Source organism: Elaeis guineensis, chromosome 9, assembly GCF_000442705.2.
Source record: "Elaeis guineensis isolate ETL-2024a chromosome 9, EG11, whole genome shotgun sequence".
Lineage (NCBI taxonomy): Eukaryota > Viridiplantae > Streptophyta > Magnoliopsida > Arecales > Arecaceae > Elaeis > Elaeis guineensis.
This window is the reverse complement of record NC_026001.2, coordinates 19044985-19065960: the sequence shown is the minus strand read 5'-3', so window position 1 is coordinate 19065960 and position 20976 is coordinate 19044985. Positions and strand designations below refer to the sequence as shown.

Below are 20976 nucleotides of genomic sequence, written 5' to 3'. Positions count from 1 at the left end.
AAAAAACTCCATCCATCGCATCAAAAAAGATATATCCATCTGATTTAACTAAGAAGTTTTTTAAAAGATCAATAAAAATTTTAAAAAAAAACTAAAAAATATCTCCAGATCTGCGATCAGGCCATGATGCCCGAGTTACGAAGAGAAAAGAGTAGATGATGGAGAAGACATGAGTTTAGTGTCTGACTCACATGCGACAGCCACAAGAAAAATCTCTATCAGTAATCTGTTCTCCAACGCACCCAAAAAAAAAAGACTACAAAAACTTGAAAAACATAAAGTCTGAGCAAAAGAAAGGCACAAACACGCAAAGAACTACATCAAACAGCTCAAAACATCAAAAACACTTGGGGAGAAAGAGAGCTTTACTGGATTGGAGCACCAAGGGAGAACCAATGATGGGAGGGACGAAGGCCGCACCGAGGGACCGCGATCGCTGCAGAGCGAAGCGGCAATGCTCTCCATCGAAAGGCGGAGGGGACGAAGGAGCAAGTGGTAGCCAGAACGGAGGGCAACCAAGAGAATGCCCCCATGGAGGTAGAGGAAACCCTAGATCCAGAAGTCAGAGAGGGAAGATGAAAGATCGGAAGAGACTAGAGAGGCAAAGGAACGAGCAAACGGCAGGCGAATGGGTTAGGGTTTTAGCTTTTAGGTTTTATATTTAGTGGCTGGCGGGTTCACGGGTTACAACTTGATCCGACTTTCTGATCAATTTATTAAATGGGTTAAACAGGTTAGACGGATTAACTATCCGAAATCTGAATCCGGCTGATTATTAAATAGATTAAATGGGTTGATCCATTTCTGATCTGAACCTGTTTAATCTAAATCTGAACCTGTTTAGTCCAAATCCAAATCTATTTAAGATGGGTCAAAAATGGGTCGGATTAGCGGGTTGGATCAATTTTTGCCACCCCTAGAGCCAGTGGCTATATATTAAAGAAACTGAATAGAGTACACATTGAGTTTGACTAATTACATATTGAGTAACAAAACCAAAAACTATTGCTGGGTTAGAAAGCACATAGGAGAATAGTCAAACAAAGTCTCAAATGAACAAAAAATAAATTGATGAACCACCAAACTCCCGATGAAACAGGGTAAAGACAAAAGCCCTTTAACACCAAACTTGCAACTGCTAGTTTAGAAGCTTGGATATGTTGATGTCGGCATTGTAAAGAGTAAGATTTTGGTAGAACACAATGAATGCCATAGAGTTCCAAGCAGCCATACCTAGAACATATTGATGTATCAATAGAGATATATGTTGAGGAGATTTCAGCCTTCATGATTTGAGATATAGAAGCTATGTGAAGAGCCATGAGCATCAAATAGGAAAAGAAAAGAACTCTATAAATATACCACTGAACATTGCCAAGATGAATAGAAGAGTTGGATGAATTGTTTTGGCAAAACTTCAACAGTGAGGACAGCAACAAAGCATTAGAAAAAATAAGTATATCCTCCTAATGCACATAAAATTCTGTTGTGGTTGACTTGGTCAACCATAATATCATATGATATGGGTTTGTTTGGTGGTTACATGGGTTGTTGGAGGCTACAAAGTCGTGATGGGATGTTGCACAAAGTGTGGGTTCCTATTATTTTTAAATTCTATCCGATCATGTCATCCATGCCGATGGTCTTATTCTTTCTTCTATCTAACTTTATATAAGTGCTATATTTGCCATAAAAAAAAAGATATATCGGAGTATAGCAACAATTATTTTTCTTTCTTCTTCTTCTGTTAGTCTTGAGGGTCGTGAGTTTGTGAGACATCGTATCTGTTTGGAGCTGTGGCAGCTATTTGGAAGTATCTTGTTGGTGAAGAAGACTTTGATTTGCTGTTTGTTTTTTCTTTGGAAAGAGAACCGATGCTTGGTGTAAGGTTCTCCTTCCATTTATTTTTCTACATATAGTGGATCTCTCTCTGCTCTTTCTATGGACGTAGGCGACGGTCGAACCACGTAAATCCTGATGTCCTTGTGTGGTTTGCTCTTATCTATTTTTGCTATATTTTTTAATCTTTGATACACAAATATGTTTGGGGATATACAATTTTATTTGATTATTCTGTTGTGCTATACCTCTAGTTTCATAACATCTGATATCAGAGTCAAATTTTTTTGTATATTTCTACTAAGTTGATCAGGTGTGTGTATCCAAGATGTTGATGAAGTTCAAATTGAGAAATTTAGTGGCAAAATAGACTTCAACTTATGGAAGAAGAGAGTGAAAGCAACCCTAGTTCAACAAAATCTTCATAAAGCTCTTCTTGATAATGAGAAATTAGGTATTACCGATGCAGATGAGTGGTCAGAGCTTGCTCTAAAAGCTTCTAGCACTATTGAGCTGTGCTTGGCAGATGAGGTAATAAATAATGTTGAAGATTGCCAAAAATGTACTATCTCTGATTTATGAAAGAAATTAGATGATCTTTATATTGCAAAGTCCCTCATTAATAAATTATATTTAAAAAAATAACTTTATAGCTTATGTATATCTAAAGGGGTGATCTTTTAGAGCATTTAAATATATTCAATAAGTTGATTTCACAGCTTCATAGTTTGGGGGTGGACGTGGAGGAAAAGATCAGGCTATTATTCTTCTTTCATTTTTATCCAAGTCCTATAACCACTTGGAGACCACCATCTTGTATGGCAAAGATACTTTGAAGATGGAGGAGGTCAAGACAACCTTGTTATCAAATGAGACCAGGCACAAGTTTGATGCAGGTGATAATTTGATGGCAAAGGGTTCGGATCAAGAAAGATGACGTCGGAAAGGAAAAGTGTCAAGAAAAACCATTCTAGCTCCAAGTCAAAAAATGGAATGACAGATGCCACTACTACAAGCAAGAAGGACATTGGAAGAAGGATTGTCCTAAATTAAAGTCCAAGAAGAAAGAGGATCCTAATGAGGCTGAAGTTGCTACTGAGTCAGAGAAGAAGGGAGATGTGTTGACCATCTCCTCAGGTATGGACTCTTCAATTATTTGGATTCTTGATTCTGATTGTTCTCATCATATGTATCCGTATAGAGATTGATTTGCCTCTTATACATCTTATGATGGGGGTAGAGTTCTTATGGGTAATAATACTGAGTGCAGAACTATTGGAATAGGAACAGTCAAAATTAAGATGTTTGATAGAGTTGTGAGGACTTTGACAGATGTCAAGCATGTTTCTGATTTGAGAAAGAGTATTATCTCCTTTGCTACCTTAGATGCCAATGGATGCACATTTGCTAGTGCTAATGATATATTGAAAATTAAACATGGTGCCTTAGTATTGATGAAGGGAGAAAAGATAGTTTCCTATATAGGTTGATTGAAAAAACTATTATAGGTGATGCTGTTGTTACATCCTCTTTTGATGATAATGATGATGCTACATTGTTGTGGCATTCTATGCTTGCCATATAAGTGAAAGAGAGATGTTAGATTGCATAATAGGAATTTACTCAAAGATATTAAATCTTGCAAACTTGATTTCTGTGAAACATGTGTTCTTGGTAAGCAATGCAGGTAAAGTTTGTCACCTCAACCAAAAGGAGCACACAGATCTTTGAATACATTCATTCAGATGTCTGGAGAGCAACACCAATCACTTCACATGGAGGAGCTAGATACTTTGTTACTTTTATTTATGACCAGAGTCGGTCCTGGATTTTTTAGACCTGGGGCAAATAAAAAAATGGAGCTTTCTCTATTAAAATTTAACATACTTTAAACATTAATTACCATTGAAAAATTAATCTACGTGTAATAATTTTCTATAGATATATTCGTTAAGCAACGTATAAAACTCATCATTAACCTATTTAATTATTTTTTTTGTTATAATATTATAGAAAGTCATCCTTGCATCCATTGAAACATCAATACAAGGCCTGGAGCCTGGGGTGATTGCCCAGTTCGACCTGCCCCAGGGCGGCCCTATTGATGACTTCTCCAAAAAAATTTAATTTATTTCTTGAAACATAAATCAAAGATCTTTGAGAAGTTCAAGAACTGAAAAGTTGGAGTTGAAAAGAAGACAAGCAAGCAGATAAAGGTTCTTCACACTAACAATGCTAGGGAATACACCTCTAAAGAGTTTAGGAATTACTGTCAGAAGGAAGGCATAGCTTGGTACTTCACTATTCAGATAAGGCACAGCAAAATGGGATAGCTAAAAGGATGAACAGGATATTGCTTGAGAGAGCTCGTTGCATGAGATTGTTTGTAGATCTTCCGAAGCAGTTTTGGGTCGAGGCAATCAACACTGCATGCTATTTGATGAATCAGTCTCTTTCAACATCACTGGGACTCAAAATACCACTGGAGACTTGGTGTGGTAAGCCAGTTGATTACTCTGACGTTCATATATTTGGTTGCCCTGCGTATGTATTGTTACAAGAGGATCAGAGGACTAAGCTTGATACAAAGTCCAAACTTTGTATCTATCTGGGGTATAAAGTCGGTGTGAATGGCTACAAACTTTGAAATCCAGTTACTCAAAGATGGAGCTCAATAGATATGTGATATGTGATGGAGCTTCAATGTTGAAGAAGAAAATTCAGTATCAGGTCCAAAATGTGAAGAAGTCTAGTACCTCAGTTCAGATGGAGCCACTGATCAAGATAGGCAGCAGTAATACTGATTCGGGGGAATCTTCAGAGCAAGATGTAGAAATTGTACACTACAAAAATAAGAGGAGCCTTACTCTTGCTATAGGAAGAGCTAGAAGGCAAGTATAACTACCATTGAGGTTGAGAGATACAGTTGCTTATGCTTTTCCTATTATTTCTTCTGATATGATAACTTTTTAAAAGGCTTTGCAGAGAAAGGACGGTGACAGGTGGTAAATTGTTATAGAGAAGAGATGAACTCTCTTCATAAGAATGAGACTTAAAAACTTATCACTTTTTTCAAGGGTAGAAAAGCAATCAGTTGTAAGTGGGTGTACAGAAAGAAGAAAACTTCATCAAAGGTGAACCACCAAAATATAAGGCCAGATTGTTAGCGAAAGACTACAGTCAGAGGAAAGGGATAGATTTTGATGAGATATTTTCTTCAGTTGTTAAGCATTGTTTATCAAGATTATATTTCTATGGTGGCTATGTGGGATTTGGAGCTAAAGCAGCTTGATGTGATGATTGCTTTCTTACATTGTAGTCTAAATGAGGAGATCTACATATTACAGTCAGATGATTTTGTGTAGAAAGGCAATAAGAAGCTAGTTTGCAAGTTGAAGAGGTCTTTCTATGGTTTAAAGCAGGCTCTACATTGGTGGTATAAGAGATTTGATACCTTTATGGTAACACATGACTACACGAGAGCAAATACGATAGTTGTGTCTATTTCTGTACTCTTAGTAATGGTTCTATAGTACTATTGATGCTATATGTTGATGATATGCTTATTGCCTATAAACATATCCAAGAGATTTTTAAATTGAAATAGGAACTTAATTCTGAGTTTGAGATGAAAACCTAGGATGTGCCAAGAAGATCTTAGGCATGGAGATTCATAGAGATCGACAGAATGGAAAGTTATGGTTGACCCAGACAAGACATATTGAGAAGGTGTTGGTCAAATTCAACATGAAGGAATCCAAAGCTGTGAGTACACCTCTAGCTCGGCATTTCAAATTGTTTATGCAACAATGTCCTCAGTTTAAGGAAAAACGTCAAGAGATGCTGAGTATACTATATGCTAATATGATTGGATGTTTGATATATGCTATAGTTTGCACTAGACCTGATTTGTCATAAGCTGTTAGTATTTTGAGCAGGTACATAGTAGATCCAGAAAAAGAGCATTGGAATGCAGTTAAATGGATTATGTATTATCTAAAGGGCACATCAAATTTTGGTTTATTATTTTAGAAGAGCATTAACACTGATGTTCTGGTTGGTTTTGTTGACTCAAATTATGTAGGTGATCTTGATAGGAGAAGATCAACCACAGGATACATCTTCACTCTAGATGGAGATCCTATCAGTTGGAAAGCGATGCTTCAAGATATCTTAGCATTGTCAACAACAGAGGCAGAATATATAGCTACAGTTGAGGCTGCCAAGGAGGCAGTTTGGCTTCAGGGTTTGGTCAAAGAATTTGATTTTGCACAAAAGACTGTTCGCATGCATTATGATAGTCAGAGTGCTATATATCTTGCAAAAGATCTGGTACATCATGTCAGGACAAAGTATGTTAACATTTGGTATACAAGCTCAAAAAATTTATTGCGAGCGATTGAATTCAGCTAGTTAAGATGCCTATACAGGAGAATATTGCAGATATGATGATCAAGCCACTTCCAGCAGTCAAGTTCAGCATTATTTGGACTTGGCTCATATTCAGGAGCACTGAGGTGTGAAGGCCCTAGGTGAGGGGGGGTCGTCTTTGGTAGAGAGATTCTTTTGTTTTTAGTGCAGAAGTTTGACCAAGTCAGAGGTGAAGAATATTGTGGTTGACTTGGTCAACCATAATAACCACATGATATGGGTTTGTTTGGTGGTTACATGGGTTGTTGGAGGCTGCAAAGTCATGATGGAATGTTACACAAAGTACGGGTTCTTATTATTTGCAAACTCTATGGTCATGTCATCCATATCGATGGTCTTATTCTCTCTTCTATCTAACTCTACTTAAAAAGTGTATTTGTTGTAAAAAAAGATATATTGGAGTATAGCAGTAGTTATTTTTCTTTCTTCTTCTTTTGTTAGTTTGAGGATCATGAGTTTATCAGACATCGCATCTATTTGGGGTTGTGGCAGCCATTTGAGAGTATCTCGTTGGTGAAAAAAACCTTAGATTTGCTACTTGTTTCTTTTTGGAAAGAGAACCGGTGCTTAATGTAAGGTTCTCCTTCCATTTGTTTTCTGCACATAGTGGATCTCTCTCTACTCTTCCTGTGGACGTAGACTATGATAGAACTACGTAAATCTTGCTATCCTTGTGTGGTTTGCTCTTGTCTATTTTTGCTATATTTTTTTTATCTTTGACACATAAATATGTTCGGGGATACATAATTTTATTTGATTATTCGCTGTGTTATACCTCTAGCTTTATAACATCATCCAAGATTTGAATCACCTGCACAGCTGAAAAAGAAGAATTGACCTATTGCAATAATACAGATAAAAATCTGGACAATGCCCATGCGTTCTCCTGCATGCTTTAAGATGAAAGCTTCCTGGATATGCTCAAAAACTATCACAAGATAACCAGCCCCACTTGGAGGTATGCAAAATAATGATGCAGAGAGCTATGCATCTAAGAATGAATGACAGAGCAGAAGATGAATAAACTTCATGCAATAAAACTACTGCAAAAGAAGCAATTGGGAATAATAACTATTACTTGTTCTTTCTCCCATTGAAGAAACATGCATGTGAAATGTTAAAGCGGCACAAGAGCAGAGCCCATCTACCCCACTCAAGATGAGCAAGACTTAAGAAGCTCCTGAAGTAGGAAACATACAGAGGCATTATGGAATATAAAGCAAACTACCAAACTGGAGGTCAGCAAAAGCAAGTAGAAACAATATAGCCGATGATATTGAACTCCATAGGCACCTGCATTAAGAATTAGATGGGTTTTAACATCCATACCAACTTTAGAGGTCCATACAAATTCTCTCTGTAATGCTATCTTGGCTACATGCATGTGATTTGCAAGTTGGTTAGCCTCTCTGAAAACATGCAGAATTGTAGCAAACTCAACGAAATCAAACCAAACTAACAGATCTGGAAGAAAGGAATAAGCTTGTAGGAGATCTATGTTGCAACTTAAGCCAATAATGGCAAAAGCCAAAAATTGCTATTAATATTTGTGAGAACAATAGATTTTGTTGTAGATTATTTATAGTTTGGCAAAATTGTCAATGAGTAGAGAAGAAATTATATCCAACAGTATGCACCATGTGGCCATACACCACTCTCCTTCTATGAGCATTATTAATCATATGGTCTCTTAGGGTGCGTTTAGTTACACTTTTTGATTTTTAATTTTTATTTTTAAAAAATATTTTTTATTTTTTTTATTTTTATTATTGAGTAAAAGCAAAAAAATAAAAAGTATGTTTGGTAATTCGTTGCTATAAAGCAAAAAGCAACGTTTGGGGATGGCAGGCTCGACGAGGGAGAAAGATTCGGACTTTTTACTTTTTGGTTTAGCGTTTTAGATGTGCGGAAGCAAAAAAAAAGAAAAATAAATTTTAAAAAGTAAAAAATTTTTATTTTACATATAAAGTAATTATTTTGATTTTGATTTTTTTACTTTTTCTTCTTATGGTGTAACAAATATTTTTTTTTAATTTTTATTTTTTAAAAATAAAAAAAATAAAAAATATATTTTTTTTAATGGCTAACCAAACGCATCCTAGTAATTGACCCATAAAAAGGAGATGGGCTACTTGGCATGATGCACAACTATAGGTACAAGCAGTGGAGTATAGTTTGCCATGAATAGGGTTGGACTTAGCTTACCACATGGCCAGCTCAAAATATATTTTAAGGGCCTATTTGGTTGCTTGTAATTGAGCATTCGAACTTGGTTTGCATCATAGCACTTCATACTTTTGGTTGGCTTGAAGTAGGACCGAATTGTCTCTTCCAAAGGACAAAAAGCTCACAGTGCCCGAGGGCACTTTAGTGAAGTTGGGCTTTTGCTCGGCTCACTTACAGAAACTGAACAGAACTTAGGATTGACTTATAAATGAGACTGCCTCGATAGGTGACAAGGTCTTTGGGCCTTGGACTTCACTCGGTGAAGTGCATTGTAAACCTAATTTGAATCATATGCAGCATCAGCCAGTTCTAAGTTCAGAGTCAAGTTTGCAGACTTGGCCAGGAGATGTGCCTTAAGCGTGCAACAATGCATCGCTTAATTCAGTTAAGTTTTCAAGTTGATTTGATCCTTAATTTTAACTTTCAGACACAACTAGTCTTCTTTTTTGTTTGGCTTAAAAGAATCGACCTAAGGGCTTAGAAAAAAATTGCTTCCTGATCCACAAATTTGATCCATTCACCAACCTTGCATGGAAGTAGACTGGACCTATCATGCATAGCACACACTTGACGTATGCTTATCATGGACCGCTAAACTAACTAAAATATTCATATCAAGGAGTAGAATGGCAGATGAAAACAAGATTTCTAGAGGCATGAGGATAATTTTCATCCTACATGATACCCAAAAGTGATATCCATCTTAGAGGGTGAATTAGCCACGAGTGAAATCTCATTAAATACGAGAAATTATAACTTTTTTTAGCATATGATTTACATAATTACATCAAGAAAAACTAGATCACATATAGCCAGTGTGCTAATACAAGCTAAGCAAGGTTCTTAGTCACTAAAAGGCCACGGCTTTACCTTAGGTGGGCTAGGTCGGTTGAAGGATGATTCTAACTTAATCATAAAGTCAACCCAATCCAACCTCTTCTCAAGACATTTTCGTTACTTGGTATCATATTGGTTTGGATCATTTTTATATGCACTAATCAATTTTGTAACCTAATAAGGCTAACATTCTAATCCTGGAATATAAAAAAGATAATTTTGCCAACCATTCGAAGCCCATAATTATCCTAATTAGCTTTCTCCTTGAAAGGCTCCAGTCATGTTAAAGTTCTATATACCCACATACATATACATATATGGCAAATTTTGCTCTTCTCAAGAGGAGAGGATTTTACCTCATCTGGACTTCTGAATTAATAACAAAAATATATTAAAATGGAAGATCTACACCGTTGATCATAATTTATGTAGATATTCAAATGCGCCGTTTCCCTCCCTCTGCGGCAGAGGGACTCGCGGGGCTTCTTTCCTTTTATGGTGCTGCCACCACAATCGCTCACGACCACAGAATCTAAATCCAGCAAGGCTAAAGCCATTGGTCGGAGAAGAAAAACAAAGACGTTGCTTCCAGCCCAGCCTTTCCATTTTGAGCTCCTCCTCCTTTAGTTGTTCCCTCCTCGGCGCACACTATATATCTCCCTCTGGGTGGTTTCTTCCACCCAAGGCACATTTGGAGATTTAGAGATAGAGAGGGAGGGAGAAGGAGGGACTCATTGCCTTTTGTTCTATTGGGTCCCTACAACTCTTTCACCTCTAACTTGTGATCTCAGATCTCTACTTCTGGCCTTGGCCTAATGGTTTCATCAGCGAGGATGCAGACCGACCAAGAGAAGTCGCTCGATGATTGGCTCCCGATCACGTCAAACCGGAATGCCAAGTGGTGGTACTCCGCCTTCCACAATGTCACAGCGATGGTCGGCGCTGGTGTTCTCAGCTTACCGTATGCCATGGCACATCTTGGATGGTAAGAGAAAAATAACGATAATGAGATGTTTGGAAATGCTTCATGTGCTTGTTTTGGTACACTGGATTGGCTTCAGTTTATCTATGGTTGTAATCTAATTTATGATTCTTTTTCTTTTTCTTTTTTCCCTAAAAAGTTATTGGAGAATCATAAAAGATATTAGTTTCTTTTCTCTGTCCATGTCTTAATGTTTTTTTTCCTTTGTCGTTAAGAAAAATAATTTTTTTTTAAGTCAAAAAGATATCTAATTTTCACCTTATATGAAGTACAAAGCTCCCCCAACAACACACACACACACGCACACACAAAAAAAGGATTTAAGATTTTAGTCATCAAAAACATAAGGATTTATAAATATTTATATGCATTTAATTAAGAGATTCAAATTTTTTCAAGCCTCAATAGTTTTTCTATTTGAGGACTAGTCCAAGATTATTTGCCAACTGAGGTATGAAGTTTCTGAAGGAGATGTGACTGACGTTTTAATTATTCTTATAATTTTAGTAAGTAAATCTTGACCTCTAATTTGAGTTAAAAAAGGTTGGCCAATAAGTTGTGAGTTTCATCCGAGCAGACAAAAATCTAATTTCATGCAGTACCAAACTTTGGCTATAGTTATGATAGAATTTTTATCTTTGATGTATGTTTGCATGAAAGCTGACCTTCTCGTGATTAAGAACCTATTTCCAGCCTTAGGGCTAAATTTGAATCTTTCAAATAAGGAGCATGATTAATGTTTCTACAAGGTGAATTATCACCTTTCTTCTTAAAAACATATTAACATTTTCCAGAATCTTCTGTTTTATTAGGAAGAAAATTTTAATATCATTAGTTCATTTCCATCATTATAGAAAATGGTAATGAAGAGCTATAACTAGTTAAGAGATCTGACAATTTCTTATCAACAGTTTGCCAACTATTTTCTCTATAATTGTCCTCTTATTTTCAGGGGTCCTGGTGTGGTAGTGCTTGTTTTGTCATGGGTCATAACCTTGTACACCCTTTGGCAAATGGTGGAAATGCATGAGATGGTGCCCGGGAAACGATTCGATCGGTACCATGAGCTTGGCCAGCATGCGTTTGGAGAAAAGCTTGGCCTCTGGATTGTGGTTCCCCAACAGGTGGTGGTGGAGGTTGGCACATGCATTGTCTACATGGTCACCGGTGGAAAATCTCTACAAAAATTCCATAATGTTGTATGCCCTGACTGCAAATCCATCAAGCTAAGCTATTTTATTATGATCTTTGCCTCTGTGCACTTCGTTCTCTCCCAACTTCCCAACTTCAATTCGATGTCGGGTGTCTCCTTGGCTGCTGCAGTCATGTCCCTCAGGTATTCAAATTTTACTATTGACTCTCCCAACTCCACTTACAAATGACAAAGACTTGTAAATATTGTTGTGATTCCCTTCTTTCTTATAGTCGAAGAAACTAAAACAGCGAGAACAGCTTTTATTATAGAGAAATATTTTTGTTAGATTCACAAATCTTATTGTATATTGCCTTTGATGACTCTTAGTATATTTAGATTTTTTTTTTGAAAAATATAGCCTTGACATATATACTGCATGGTTGTTATTCACTCATTTGTTACTTTTTGACTGATTTTTGTAACTTGACCAGTTACTCCACCATTGCTTGGGGAGCTGCTGTTGATAAGGGTCAGCAAGAAGGGGTGGACTATAGCTTCAAAGATTCAACCACATCGGGAGTTGTCTTTGGCTTCGTGAGTGCATTGGGAGATGTTGCTTTTGCCTTTGCAGGGCACAATGTTGTCTTGGAGATACAAGCAACCATTCCTTCTACGCCCGAGAAGCCTTCAAGAAACCCATGTGGAAGGGTGTTATTGTAGCTTATATCATAGTTGCCATCTGCTACTTCCCTGTTGCTTTGATCGGATACTGGTCTTTTGGCAATGCAGTTGATGACAACATTCTCATTTCATTGGAGAGGCCGAGGTGGCTCATTGCAGCTGCTAACATGTTCGTTGTGATTCATGTTATTGGAGGCTATCAGGTGCTATTTTTCAAATATCAATAATCTAATACTGAAAACTGCATTGATATATAAATGCTGGGCTTTATTATGATTTTTCAAGTCAATTCTGATATAATTTTATCCACAGAATGCTAAACATAACATGAAATGAAGGCTACCACATGAAGGTCCTTTAAGTATCTAAGGTTGAAGAGATCATACTATATAGCGAGAAAATCTATTTTTTGCATCCCTTCACAACTAAAATTAATTTTTACATGCTAAAATCATGAGATGCAAAAGTACCTGACTTACCAGATTGACTAGATGAATTTTCACTGACGCTGCTCAGAAACAAAAGAGAATACTTGATAATTTTTTATTACTTCAAATAACCATCAATCTGAAGGTGTGAGATTAGATACGTTTTACAATATAGCCCATAGTTTTATTTTATTTAATGTGAAGTAAGACTAATTTAGATCTAATAAATCATTAAACCTGAAAACATCTTACTTGTTTTATTTACTAGATGATGCTGGATATTCAAGAATTTATATATTATCATGAATCAAGATAGAGGATAATCAAAGTAAAATAATAGTCAACAACACACTCTTGAGACATAAGTTGAATTATTTTAATCCGATTTACCCATCCTATTCTCTCTCTCACACACGCATACTTAGACACTGACACACTGATAGCAATTGATTGGAGAAGTTCTTTGATTTAAGTGATTTATTGATACAGATTTATGCCATGCCTGTGTTTGACATGATGGAAACAATGCTCGTGAAGAAACTTCATTTCTCTCCTAGCATTGCTCTACGTTTAGTTGCACGGACTTTATTTGTTGGTAATGTCCTTTTCCTTTGTCCTTTTCAAATTTTTGCCTTCTAATATGTAATGAAAGTACTGGATCAAAGACAACAATAAAAAGAAACATGCAATGGAAGTTGTTAAGCTTTGATCTATATGCCTCTCTTTATGCAGCTCTTACAATGTTCATTGGTATATGCATCCCCTTCTTTGGTGGGTTGCTTGGATTCTTTGGAGGCTTTGCATTGGCTCCAACAACTTACTATGTAAGTGACTATATCTTGTTTTATCTGAAGACATAAAAAGTGCATTTTTTAAGCTTTTTCTTGGTAACTTTTAAAGCTAAGATCCCATTCAGAATGATTAAATGTAAAATTGTTTGGAGTTTGGACATATGTCTGCATGGAAATGTTAACTACCAAGAGAATGATTGATTTTTGCCATTCATCAAATCTGGTTTTACAGCTTCCATGCATCATGTGGCTGGTCATCTACAAGCCTAGAAAGTTCAGCTTATCTTGGATCACAAATTGGGTAATTTAGCACTGTTAATTTCGTTTTCTTTTCTCACAGTTTAGGTTCATCAAGATGATATTTTTCTTGTGCTTATGATCTACAGATCTGCATTATTCTTGGAGTCATTTTGATGATTTTAGCACCAATTGGAGGACTAAGGACAATCATACTTAATGCGAAGAATTACCAGTTCTTCTCATAACTTTGCTGATCAAGAATACTAGTGTCTCATGTAAATGGGATCATTGAAGTCAAATGACAGTGTCGACATGCTGAAAAATTTCCTTCTCATGGCAAAAGTTCTTTGTGTTCATATTACAAAGTCTGGTAATTTATTTGTTTAGAGAAGAATCTTATCTGCATGAGGCCAAGAGTGGAGGATTTCCTATTTACTGCCTCAATTGGATGTATATTGTCATCTTCATTCTCTTGTTCAAATTATCCTTTATATCAAATTTTTTTAACATTCTAATGTACAAGCTAGTAATTATCAAGCTCATGTGCTTTTTGATGTCTTTTTCTGAAAAGATTGTTGGCAATTGTTTTTCCTGTATGAACGCTGGCAATGGATGAATAAATGGAAAGCCAGCCAATGATGTCTTTGAGTAAACCATTGTGTTGTTGTTGAAATGTAACTAAAATTTGTCTCAAATGAGCTATAGCTGATTCAAACTGGGTTTTCACCCTTTTTCTGCTCAATGACTCCATCAGTGCAATTTGAGAATGAGATTTTTATCTGGCATTTCTGGATTGCATCACTTTCTTATGAATGTCAGCAATCTCAATCCCCCAACTCTCATTCCACATTAGTACAAGGGACTAACAAGATGATTGAGTAGAGCCCTTAGAATTACTCCTCCAAATGGTGGAGCTTTGTGTTTGAATAATAATTTGTTTTGGCTTTCACTATCCTCAAAAAAATAGGCACCTAAAATGTTTTTGTCTTAGATACTAATGTCTTGAGATAACTTTGTGCAGTCAGATGGTAGATACGGACATCCAGCCTGAAATGAAGAGATCTTTCTTCCACATTATTTGCCAAGAATTCACTTGGTGCAAGGTCTCAAAGGCTAGAATATCTTGAGTCTAGATCTTGTAATGGTGACGTAGACAGTACACTTCTCTTCATGCAAATTGATGATGCTAGGTTTGAGTTTGTGAAGCCTGGCATGCCACATCCATATCAAATGAATATGTAATCTCAATTCCGCAAGGGTTACCTCCAACTGGTTGTAAGTAAAACCCAGTTGCAGGATTTGGCTTAGGATAAATGTAAGTGATGTGGCCCATGTAATTGGAAATACAGTTATAAAGCCTCACTTGCAGTGCTTTGTCTTATGGCTGAAGTTTAGATACTACCTTAGTAGCACCATCATGGTGCCATCCATTGTGAATAGCATTCATTTCGAACAGAGATGCTCCAACTAGTGACAAGTATCCCTTAAATTATGTGTTAATAGTTATCAGTTGATTTTCTAAATTTTGATGCACTTGCATCAATGATCAAAGTGTTGCCTTTTTTTAGTTGGAAGCATCTACATGAGGGTAGCATTATCAAACTATGCAATCTCGATGGTGATAACTTGGCATGAGATTTCTTAACCATGCTTCATTTTGCATCAATTCATCAGGAAGGTTGGTTTTATGTGGAGGGAGATTTTTTTTTCCTAATGTAACAAAATCTCATATGCATCCAGGTTGCAAGAATTTTCTTTACAAATTACAATGTAGATGAGAATTTAGAGGCAAGTGAATGGTTATAGATGTGAGACTAGCTTACGTGGTGAATAGAGTTGCCAACCGATGCAAAGATAAGGAGGCTGGGAATCCTTTGGGGCATTTCTTCATCTCCTATCATTTTTCCCTTTCCTCACTATTTTCATTCTAAAACTTCCGATCTCCTGAGATATGGTGCTTTACTCTGCCCCATTGAGTTCCTGACCTAATCAAACCCTATTGGGGCAAGTTTTACATGAGTCACAGCGGATCCAAAGTGATATATGCAATGGTAAACTACATCTCAAATCCGTCTTGAACAAATATTACTCTATACAAATCTTTTTCCCATCCTTTGTTCTAGTCACTCTACTGGTATGAAATATCGAAGCAACTACTAACATACAAGGGTAGTAAAAGGCTTTCCAAATTTAGAAAAATGATTCTCATGTTCCTCCAACAATATAATTATATAGATAGGAAATCATAGTGTTCAGTCGCCAATTGATGGTGATGATTTCAAGAGTATCAACTAGTTACAAAATCAAGACAATTACCTACTTTTTATTTCTGGAGTAAATGCAATTGACTGTTGGGGAAATTGAGAAAGAATGAGAGCAATAGAGTTCCACATAGTAGGCTTGTCACATCTAACAATGTATGGAGCCATCGCTGCACTATTGGTTTCTCTATAAATATAGTAGCATCAAACTTCACTAGGTTGAGAAAATCTTTCATATATTATAGAATAGGAGATGCCCATGGATTCCATAATGCCTAGGTTCATAATCCAACGATTATAGTCTTTAAATCCCCTCCATGATAATTTTAATAATACTTAAACCTTTATATGTTTATGAGATCGTGAATTTAATACACCAAGTTTTTAATAAGCAAATATTTCCGTCCATTAAGTCGAGAATGGATGAAGGAAAGATAATAAACTTACAATTAGGTTGTGAAACTATACGGACATACCATCGGTTTGTAACCAGAATTTAGAGGAGCATGTGCTGGCATTTGAATGCCATGAACCTTCAAAGATTTTTAGCTATTGGAATGTTACCTAAACTATTGATAAACTAAACACTACTACAGAAAAGGACTATGATAGCGGTTGTATTGGAATACTACCTAAACTACTGATAAACTAAACATTACTATAGGAAAGGGCTATGGTAGTGGTTCACAACCGTTGTCATAGCTAAAAAAATCGCTGCCATAGCCTACGACAGTGATTCCGCAACCACTGCCACTATCACCGTCGTCGTAGATCTATGACAATGGTTATTGTAGCGGTTGATATAACCATCCCATACTCTAGGTATAGCAGCGGTTGACTATAGCTTATAATATAGCAGCCATTTTCCAACCGCTGCTATAGAGGCTATCACAGCGATTAGGTAACTGCTGCTATAGCATTTATAGTAGCGGTTATTCTACTGCTACTATAGCTTCTATTGCAGCGGTTGGACAACTGCTGCTTTAAATTATATAGCAGCAGTTAAGAAACTGTGTCATAGACTACGCAATGGTTGTGCAATTGCTACTATAGATCTACAGAAATGATTTGTCAACCACTGTCATAGATCTATGACAGTGATTAGCATGAAACCACGACAGTGGTTGGTATGGATACAGCAGCGGTTATGCAATCGTGCCGTAGGCTATGGCAATGATTTTTTACTATGGCAGCAGTTCAAAATCACTGCAGTAGTGAACTGCTGCGTACCCTTTTTTGTAGTTAGTAACTTTTCAATCGCTTAAATTTATCATTTTTTACCTGATAGATCCAGTTCGATATATAATTACTCAAACTAGAACTTGCAAGAATCAAAAATTTTACATAAAACTCAATAATAATACAGAAATATATTTGAAATACTTAAATTGTATTACTAATCAAATTATATTATAATATTTTTTAAACAAAAATAAAATACATAAAAATCTTCTAAATCAAAATCCTCCTCAGAGGCTGTAGCAGGAGCTGGAGGGGCTGTAGCAGGAGCTGGAGGAACTGAAGCTAAAATGCTAGCCAATATATCCTGAATGCTCGAAAAATTAGCTCTAAGATGAGTGGAGAGTTGTGTCACCATAGCGGATATGATACTCTATAGCTGAGATATGCGCTCTTCAGCCTGAGATACGCACTCCTGAGCCTGAGCTGCCTACACTAAGGCCTCATCAAGCTACTCCCAGCTGATGACCTTGAAAGTATGTGAGGAGATACTCGCCTCAGACCAGTAGCTCGTCAACATATGTCTGGACCTAGAATGAATCCTCTCAAAGTGTTCAAGTCTCAAGACCTAAGATAGATGATTATGGGGTCAGAGGTATCCGGACCCTCACTCACAAGTGCATCTAACTGCTCCTATAATTATAAATTTAAATAAAATCTCATCAAAAATACTATAATACTAATCATACTAATCATACTTCAGTTATTACTTATAAAAATCCTTTCGATCGCGCGTTCATTGATCTATCCTTTTATCCGTATGACTTGATTAGAAGATAGCGCTATGATTGGGCATCACCCCCTCTCTTGTCAGCTATAACAATCAATCAGTTTATTAGAAACATACAAAAAAATAATAATTCAATAACTTGTAAACTAAAAGATCAAATTCATTACCTCTTTATACACACGACTGGCCATAGACTCATGATCGAGAGTGTGCATGTACTCTTGAGCAGCCCAGTTCTTCTAATTCTGATAAGATGCAGTCTAAAAAGTATTTAAATCACATAAGTTAAAATCAAATACAATTGTCAGTGTAATGAAAAACTCACAAGTTACAAATTAAATCAGAAAGTCCTGGCTCCTCCAATGCCTGACCATCCCCTCCCACTGACTGAGAGACAGTCCTGGATCCAAGGAACAAGCTTCTTCTTAGTGTCTCTACGGTGCTCTAGCCACCCTTTATGGAGCTTGACCTTGTAGTTCTAATACAACTCTCCAATCTTCTGTAGTCGAGCATCTTGAACCCTCTCATGATCGAAAAGTCGTACCTCCTCTGCATAAAGTTATCAGAAGTCGGTTACAAAATTATTTTAATCAAGCATAGTGTAAACATATTACATGCATATATATAATTAAGATACACTTATCCAAATCTCCTCCCACATTCGATCCTTGTTCCGAGGGTCCATCAATCGTCAGTCTATGGGCAGTATGGGAATGATGTCAGACCGCCTCACAAGCACTCTAAAAAAGAAATGCATCTCCCACACAGTCACCCCTACTGGCCTCCCCTCCTGATCATATCTGATGCTGGCGATTCCACATATACGACATGCGTGTGGCGAAATATCCTACTATATGATACATCTACAATGAAAATATATTACGAATATATAAAAGTATGCAATAACTATACAATAAATAAATAAATAATTGACACAATAAAAATCTACTCTCACTGGGATCATGCGACGTGGATGCTGGTGGAGCTAGATCAATGGGTGGAGTATGTGCCGGAGATGTGGCTATTGGTGGAGGCTCAGATATGCCGGTAGGAGGAAGATGTGCTGCGAAGCCGAAGTCGAGATCGATGTGGTGGGAGGAGTATGTGCTTCCAAAGATGATGCAGATGCAAAGGCGGAGCTCCACATAGCTCGTCGAGCGGCGGGGTGAAAGCTAGATGGCATTTCAGTGCCATCGTGGCCTGTAACGTTAATGAACATTAACAAATATAATATATTATTAAACAATAATATTAGTAGAGCAGAAATAAATAAATACTAATATTTATACTATACCTACTGGCATCGACGATATGGATATCATCATCGCTCTGACAAATGTATCTGAGATTTCAATAATACCAGGTAAGTTTTATCCTAAAGGAACACTTTGTATGCATGGTCCAACATCGTCATCAACCTCAATATCATCAAGAATATGCCTAGGCACCATCCTCACAACAACATCCCATTGAGGCTCTAAGGAATCATAGTCGACGACACGGCCCAGAACCACCAGCATGGCCTAGAACCTGATGGCCCAAAATCCGTCGGTATGATCCAAAACCTAAAGGCCCAAAAATATTATTATAAATATTAAAATAATTATGAATATTATTATAAATAAAATTAAAAAAATTCATACATGCTGGGGGAGGGGGGTCATGCAGAGCTGCGAGGGTCGTCGGTGGCATGCTAGAGGGAGGGCGGCGGCCAAAGGGGGCGGGGCCGAGGAGGGGGCAGTGCTAGAGGGAGGGGGGCGGCGCTAGAGGGAGGGCAACGGCCAACGGGGTCGAGATCAAGGGAGGGGGGCGGTGCTAGAGGGAGGGGGGCGGCACTAGAGGAGGGCGGTGGCCAAAGGGGACCTGGGCTGAGGGAGGTGGGGCATGGGGCCAAAGGGGGTTGGGGCTGAGGGAGGGGGTGGCCTAAAGGGAGGAGGGCGATGGCCAAAGGCCAAGGGAGGCAGGGCCTAGGGTGCCGGAGTCGCAATGGGGGGGCGATGATGGTGCTAGAGGGAGGGGGTGGTAGCAGGGGGTTAAGGTTCAGGTAGAGTGGAGAGAGAGAGAGAAAAGCATGAAATGAAGAAGACAGGGTATGAGGAGAAAAAATTTTCAAATCCATGGCAGCAGTTTTTAAAATCACTGCTATAGATCAATGACAGCGGTTATCAACCATTGTGGCAGATATTTAGCAGTGATTGTGGCAACCGCTGCTATAGACCTATGGCAGTGATTTTAGAAACCACTGCACTATATCTATAACAGCGGTTATTACTCAACCGCTGCTATAGAGCCTAAATATAATTTTTTTCATATTTTTTTTGAATATAGTAAAATTTAAATTTTAAAATTTATTTTTATCATTTATTATCTAAATAATTATTGTTAGAGTATCATGATAAAAGTCATCTCGATCCGATAGCCTAGCTATATCGATCAACAAAATTAAATTTTGACGATCACGAACGATCGTATAATGATCTAATAGATAGAGACAATCGATAGATCCAAAATATGCAACGATGATTTCGGTGATATTTATAGTACACTATCAAAATTTTACTTCAATCGGACATCACTATCATGATTAATTTAGCATACGATAATTTCGACCGTTAAATAAAAAATAAGTGATCAAAAGGCCAAACTACATTCGATTAAAATAATTTTTTAGATAAATAATCTTTGCTATCACTTTAATCATGTGAATGATGGTGATCATAAAATTCAAACCACATGCATATGAACCATCAAAAAATAGATACTAAAGTTGTTAGAGAAGGAGCTAGCTTGTATTTGTTTCGATCGAGGAACGAATACTAAAGTTGCAAGAGAAGAATGAGCTCATATTTGAAGGATAAAATTTATTTGATTCTTACTCTCATATTTGAAGGATAAGATTTATTTGGTTCTTGACTAATAATTAAAGTGGTACTTTTTATGTTTTGATTGATATTTTGTGCAACTTCAGTATCTATTTCTCAATCGAAACAAATACGAGCTAGCTCCTTCTCTCGCAACTTCAGTATTCATTCTTCAATGATTCATATACATGTAGTTTGGATTTTATGATCATCACCATTCAAATGATTAAAATAATAAAAAAATTATTTATCTAAAAAATTATCTTAATCAGATGTAGTTTGGCCTTTTGATCAC

At 37.0% G+C, this 20976-nt stretch overlaps 1 protein-coding gene across 1 annotated transcript; it reads left to right on the top strand.

Annotated features, from left to right (window-relative positions):
• The first annotated feature begins 9940 nt into the window (after positions 1-9940).
• LOC105051602 (lysine histidine transporter 1) lies at positions 9941-14243 on the top strand. Its single transcript, XM_010932131.3, is given in 8 exon segments — positions 9941-10318; positions 11268-11651; positions 11942-12135; positions 12138-12334; positions 13049-13154; positions 13292-13383; positions 13583-13651; positions 13737-14243. Coding segments are annotated over 8 exon segments (1311 nt in total). The 5' UTR covers positions 9941-10148; the 3' UTR covers positions 13836-14243.
• Positions 14244-20976: the final 6733 nt, after the last annotated feature.